Source organism: Oryzias melastigma, linkage group LG17 (genome assembly GCF_002922805.2).
Source record: "Oryzias melastigma strain HK-1 linkage group LG17, ASM292280v2, whole genome shotgun sequence".
Taxonomy (NCBI): Eukaryota; Metazoa; Chordata; class Actinopteri; order Beloniformes; family Adrianichthyidae; genus Oryzias; species Oryzias melastigma.
The window spans coordinates 14,444,699-14,451,905 of record NC_050528.1 but is presented as its reverse complement, the minus strand read 5'-3'; the positions used below and the strand labels follow the sequence as shown (position 1 = coordinate 14,451,905).

Sequence of the window (7,207 nt, the reverse complement as noted above, 5' to 3'; positions counted from 1 at the left end):
TGTGTGGGCGTGGCTTATGGTGGTGAGCATTGTAACCCTGCCCCCTAACCCCCCCTAGGCATACTAGCGAGACACAGACTTTGAAAAGCCAACGAAAACATAAATATAAAATAAAACATGATCAATTAGGCTGCATTGCATCAGGGCTCACAACTGATTACATGCTAGCACATGCTGCTTGTTGAATTCACTTGAACAAGAAATCAAATAAAATGCCAAAATGCAGAGAGGTTCTAATCGCGTGTCATTTTGGGTGCACCCAGTCGTGACGTTTTTAGATGCAGAATAACCATCCGTTGGTTCCTGAGCAGCGCTCCTTTGTAGCTGCTCGCGGCTACACGTCGCGGCCGCCGCTGCTCGCAGCTACCCGCTGCAGCTCGGCGTTCCTCCACGGATTGGATTAAAAACGTAGATGGACAGCATATGTGACAGCTGATGGGATTTTACTTTCAGTTTCATTTTAAATATGTGAGGGAAACTTAAAAACAACCCGCAGCTTCACTGCATGGGGAGCGGACATGAATTTCAATCGCAAAATAATCAAAGCTAACATCAGTATGGCCTTTCACTGAATTACAATCCTTTACAGCACAGAAGCGGGATGTTATATTATCTTCTCCGGCCTCTGAATCTACATCCGGGTTAGCTAGCTACTGTGACGTATGAAAGTTTCATGAATTCAAACTGAGCTTTTCTCATGGACTTTGAGTGACAGCGACTTATACAAACACAAAGGGATTTCTTATTATATTTTTTCTCGTTCAGAATAAAAATAAAACACATACATGTTAAAAACTCAAAAAACATGATTTTCATTGGAGGGGGACTTTAGGTGTACAGTGGCTGATTGGCAAATGAGAGTCAGGTGAGTGGCATCCAGGAACTGCCCGCTGGGGCTGCTGGGAGATGAAGTGCATTCGTACTCTGGAGACGGCTCCCACCGGTGACCAGAGGGGAAGACAGAGTTCCCACCCCTAACACTAGTTGTGAATTTAGTATATAAGTCGATTTTACTTATACTGTTAATAAAGAAACCAAAATAACATATTTTGCAACCTTTCCTTGCCCAGGGCGCCAGGACTAGCCAGGAAAAAAGAGTCCATCTATTTTGATTTCACATGTAGCCTATTTATCTCCCCCTAACATGTTTCATTTAGTCATTCCAGTTAATAAATACTGATAAATGTCTTACCAAAATCTGAGTCTCTTGGAGTTTGGCCGTTTTCTACAAAGGAATAAATTATTACCATGACTGCCTCAGCCTTGTGAACAAATATTTAAATCTTAGATAATGTCATAAACATTTGTGGTTCAGTTACAAAAACGTGTGAAAGATTTAGAAATATTCAAATTAAATCATAAAGAATACAGATGATATTGGTCTAAAGTGCTTTTCTGTTTTTTGTCTTAAATTAATTCTGATAATTCTCAACATCCTGATGTACAATGTCTGCACAATTCACTTTTGAAAATGATCTCAGTAGTCTGAGTAAAATGAAACAGATACTAGTGAAGAATTGAGTTTTTAGAGCCTTTACATTTTGAAATAACTGTTAAATACAAATGGTAAAAACCTACTGTTGGTAATTTGAAGATGATATTGTGGCATTTTTCTGATGATGGGGGACATCTATCAAGAAAAGTAAAACATGTCAAGAAAATCTTTTTTTTTTCAGTGGGAGTTTTGATTTATATTTTCTTTCTGACTAAAGTCACAGATAGATTGTTTTTTTAATATCTTGTTAATATTATCAGAGGTGGGACCAAGACATTTTTTTTTACAAGTCACAAGATGCCTGTATCTGAGAGTAACCCGGAATCAACCTTACTATTTTCTTTGGATGAATAATCAACATCAGGTTCAGGACTTAATATCACATTTTTATACCCTACAATCATAGATTCAGGTTAAGGATCCTTAAGATCAGTAATACGATTAAATGTCAAACATCCACAAACAAGTCATTTATATTAATCAGTAACAAAAATCTAAATATATTTGGACCATTATCATTAAAAAAAATAAAAATAAAAAAAGAATCACCCGCACCAACCAGCACCAAAAATCTAATACATAACCTGATTATTAATAATCATCTGAATATATTCGAGACCCCCAGCACTGATCAATGCAAAAGATCCTCCCGATGATCAAATAGAATTTTTGATACGGAGATTGATGATACTTCAGAGAACAGAAAAATGCTCACAAAGTGCTAATCAAAACACAATACAATGTATTATTTCAACATATCCTGGAATGTTCATCAGGTGTTGTCTGAATTTCACTGCTAAATGAATCCATTAGCCATCACCATTCAATAGACGCCTGTCTCTAATCGAGGTTGGACTGGCTGCCAAAAATTTTAGGAACAAACACAGGGGCTGCTATTAGATGATATACAATCAATAGGGGGACCTGAGAATTGGTGGGGTTTTAGGGCAAACTTTGTGCCCTGGGCCAGTGAGAATGTGATTCCGCCCCTGAACTTTTACTTTCCACCGTAAAATAAAGTTCGCCTGCTCAGAAACTCCCGCAGGTTAACGCAACTGTTGCGTATTTGCGGAAGATTTGCTGTCACTGAGGGAGGGGGGAAGAGAGAGACACCTGGCTGCTATAATTAGCCGCGTGCCCGGCCGGATCTCGCCGCGTGCAGGCAGCATATGTTGGACCGCAGTGGGGTTGTCTGGGGGGCGCGTGACTGTCTCCCGTCACTTCCGCGTCTGTCAAAGGTGTAGCAGGAGGCTGCGGAGGAGGCGAAGCGGGCGTCCTAATGCAGGTGAGCCCGCCTGACGCCTGTCGGAGTGACGGACGGACGGGCGTCCAGCAGCAGCAGACGCTAGCTTAACGTCCTCGGCTAATTCCTTCCCGCGGCGCGTTTACCGGCTCGCGGGGCTTGTCTGCGTGTTTGCCAGCGGCTCCGGACGCCGCGGCCCGCAGGAGCAGAGCGGGGATTTGTGAGCTGCGGAGCCGTCATTCCGATGCCCGCCGAGGCGGGCGGCCGGCGGAGGCTACATGGAGGCTAACTAACCACCGGAGACCGGACTGCGGTACATCACGGCAACATGCCAGCCGGTAAGACGACCGTCTGTGTCCACACGCACTGACCTGTACATAAACAACAACAACACACTGATGTTGTGTGAGCACGTGCTGCGTTTAAAGACTCTTTTAATGTCAAATGACAACAAGTTATAAAGAAGTGGGATGGTGCGTTCACGGAGTGTGGGATTTAAAGATGTCACCTGAATGTAAACATAGATTTTCCAGCAGCTGAATTCCAAAAAATATCTTAAAACTTTATAGAAACGTGCAAAACTCACAGATAACATAATAAATATGGCAACAATAGTTACCAAGACACTAAAATGCTGATACACTTTAGTTGCTAAAACCTCCAAAACATACTGTATGGTGCAAATATGATCCATATAGTCTTCAGCTGAAGATTAAATTGAGCTGATTTTAGCTGTTTGACAATTTTGATGCTGGAGGAGAATAATCATATCTTTGTTGTGCAAAGGTTCAAAGGTGCATTCTGGGTGAAATAACACCACCATACTACAGGTTCCAGGACTTTGGCTTCTGTTTGTTGGATTAGGAGAGGAAGCCATAAACTAAGGCTTCACAGGCCTTTTTCCACTGAGTCTGCTGCTTCTGTGGACTGTTATGATCTGACGTTTGGCTCAAACTTCAGAAAACATGCAGGGAATCCTCACAGGATTTATCTTTCAAGTTACACAAGAAAATTCCGGAGTGAAAACACCAAAAGTTGGATGCAGATTCCTAAACTGGACTGTATAGTATCAGGGAGCTCGTCTTAAAAGTTTGCAGATGTTTTCTGCAGAATTTTGATGGAAGATCTGTCTTAATTCCAGTGACTTCTTGGAGGAAACTCCATAAATGTGTTGCTTGAACAGATATTGAAACTGAGATTGAAATCAAACAGACGCTTTGCTTTAGATGAAACTCTCAGAGTAAAACATTATGATTTAAGGGGAAATGTTTCTGCTTCTTCTGCTTTTGTCTCATGAATCAGAGTCAGCTGACTTCCATGATGAACTTCCTTATTTACTAGCAGGGACGTTTTTTTTTATACAGTGTGCTTTATAATCCTAAAAAGGGATGAAAACGTGCATGAAGAAAGGGGTTTCTTTTTCTCGCCACAAGTGTGACCTACCAACGGAGGGATAGCCAGCTCTAAGTCGCTACGGCTCCCCCTTTAAAAAAAACAAAAACAAAACAAAACAAACTTTCTGACAGAGCTTCAGATGTCTCTACATTTGGATCAATAGAGAGGAGCCGTATAGGTTGGGAAGCAATTCGGATTTGGCCAGAACCTGTTTTCTGTTTTTGACTCCAACCTTTACTGAACAATTTGCTCTGAAACAAAACAGAAGTTTTTGTGTGGAAGTCTGAAACTGAGAAGAAGAAAAAAAAGTTCCTTTCTTTGGGGGTTTCTGCTTCAGCGTAAAAAAGTGATTATTTACACTTCTGCCTTTTTTTGTTTGTTCTGTAAAAATGGTTTTGAAGTGATTGAGAGAGGCTTTCCAAACATTTGTTAAAAAAGTGCTAAAATGCCATTTAATTATTATATGACACTACTATTTAGATAAGTTAGTTGAATACAAAAACATATATATTTTTAAGCAGTAAAAAAAAGTATTTCAGTTAATTCAGATAATGCTAAAAAACAGTAGAAGAAATGCAGATTTATCTGCAGAAAATGTGTGATAGTTCAAAAAATGTCATCGTGTCAAAGGTGCTAATATGTTTGCAAACGCTAAAAATACAGAAAGCGCAAATTAGGACCAAATTAAATGCTAAATTAACTTAACGAATAAAACTAAATGAATTTAAAGGATGCAGCATTGGCAATAAACACAACAAATACATTGTAGTGTCAATATGGGCAAAGTATGCTTTTAAAACAAAATGCTTTTCTAAATTAGAGCATTAATTTAAAAAAAAGGTAAAGTATAGATGAAGAATGCTGAAGGAAATAAACCGAGCTGCTATGAATGAAAGGCTATGTGCTAAATCAGCTGAAGACATTTTATTTAAGATAAAAACAAAAAAGTCGTGTTGATGCAGATAATTCTCAAATACTGAAGAAATTCAGATTTATCTTCAGAAAGTTTAGGATAGATTAAATAAACCTTGGTTGTCTTTGGTGCTCATATATTGTTATGTTTGTAAAAGCTAAAAGTATAAACTGTGTAAATTAGCTGCAAATTAGCATAAAGCATTAAACAAAAATGAATTAAACGATGCAGCATTGGCAATAAACACAAACAATTTTAAATTGTATATAAAATGCTGAAGTTTAATGTAAACAATGAATTAGCATAAATAAAGTATCAATATGCTTATTTTAAAGCTAAAGTTTAGCTATTTTATAATAAATTAGCTAAAGAATTAATAGATTCATATGGTTGAAACACCAAAAACAAAGTTCAAAAATAAAATATTCTATTAAAGACAGAAAGTAAAGTGTTGATGCTAAATTAGCTGCCTGGGGAAAGTATAATGCTGATGTAAATAAACTGCTATGAATACAATAAGGCTACATGCTAAAGGAGCAGCAAATGAGCTAAAAATCTGGCGCCTGTCGCTCATTGATGGTCAGAAATGAGAGGGAAAATCGAGATGGCGTCCACGAGAGCTCAAGGTCACAACAAGGTGGGAAAATCTGCTTCCTCCTGACATCGTAATCTGTGGATTATTGTGTTGAGCGCGCCACAGAACCACAGCTGTGACGGTTCAGTGTTTTGACGGCCTCCTTACTGCGGCGTCGACCGCTTTGACCTTTGCTTCCACCTCCAGTCGTTAACATGCACCTGCTTGAGCCTTGCAGACAAAGCAAAGACGGCGTGTGTTTGCTGCTATTCTGGGAGCGCTGCTCGCCTTGGCCGCTCTATCAGGTGAGCGGCTGGAGGTCCTCCTCCGGTCTGTGTCTGGATGCTGCAGAGAGCCCCCCCCTTCTAAAACCCCCACGTCTGCACTGCGTCTGGTGCTAATCGCTGATTCTGTTGGTGGTAATGCGAAGCCTTCAGCGTGGACGGCTGGAAGAGGCCGGCCTGGAAACCACGGCGTCTGCGATGTTGGCGGGCGTGCTGCAGCCTCCCACTGCCAACTGCTGTCAGCAGGACCTGGTTACATCATCATGCAGCTAAACCAGCCTGTCAGTGGAGTCTGACCTGGAAGAGCACCAACACATGGGAAGCTCTGACTCTGAGATTGAAACTCTGATTTTATAGGTTAATTTAAACCGGTGATTTGTCAGCAGTTTCTCCATTTTACTCCTGCTTTTCTTCCAGGCTCCTGAGTTTGTTGTGAGGTTTCATTATCCACATTCCTTTGCTGGAGTCACTGGATGGATGGATGGATGGATGGATGGATGGATGGATGGAGAAGATGCTGCTAGCACTAACCTAAAAATGTGGAGCTTGAAACTCCTGGGATTACCGGAGTTGCCCTGCAGTGTGCAGAGGCTTTTAAACATATCTGATAATTCCTGCAAAAATAACTTGATTAATACACATGAAAGGTTTAATGAAGGTTTTTGAACTTCAGAGAGACCCTAAAACCATAAACCAGCAGACAGGTTAACAGTCCTTAGTTTTTTTTAGTTGTTTTCCTTTCTTTTGTCAAAATTTGTGTTTGAAAATGACCTTTTTTGTCAATTGAGAAGAAAGGTTTTATTTATTTTTTTGTTACTATTGGTTTGGAAAAAAGTTTGGTTTCACATTCTTTAGATCCCGTTTGGTGGTATATTTTAGGTTTTTATTGGTCAGACATTTGGTTTGGGTTACGGGTAAAAACTACTCCTCTCGCATTATGACCTTCAACAGGTGAGTTGGTGTCTGTCAGGCTCTTAAAGTTTGGAGTCAATAGAGACGCTGATGGGAAAGAAGGCTGATTTTAAATGAGAAGTTACTTAAAAAGTTGGCTATGAATTATGGATTCTGAATAAATAAAACATCAATGTGCAGCAGGTTTCCCTAAAAGGTGGACTCTAAAGCCTCAAACTTTAGATGACTGCTTTGAGAAGGTCAGTCCAGGTGGTTTGGGCGTTTGGTAAGGCGGGGGTCTCAAACTCGCGGCCCGCGGGCCATTTGCGGCCCGCAGGATGATGATTTGCAGCCCGCGTCTTCATATGAAAGATTACTGTTAGTGCGGCCCGCAAGGCTGATATGAATGACA

The 7,207-nt window shown here is 40.4% G+C and overlaps 1 protein-coding gene across 2 annotated transcripts in view; it reads left to right on the top strand.

Annotated features, from left to right (window-relative positions):
• Positions 1–2,518: 2,518 nt before the first annotated feature.
• The window catches only part of efr3a (EFR3 homolog A (S. cerevisiae)), an 88,360-nt gene continuing 83,671 nt past the window's right edge, over positions 2,519–7,207 (top strand). Inside the window, exon 1 of one of the 2 annotated variants that reach the window (XM_036216285.1) lies at positions 2,519–3,076. In XM_036216285.1, the coding sequence (XP_036072178.1) occupies positions 3,067–3,076 (10 nt within the window). In that variant the 5' untranslated portion in view covers positions 2,519–3,066. The remainder of the gene's footprint in view (positions 3,077–7,207) is intronic. The other variant, XM_024268689.2, reaches the window with a different exon arrangement.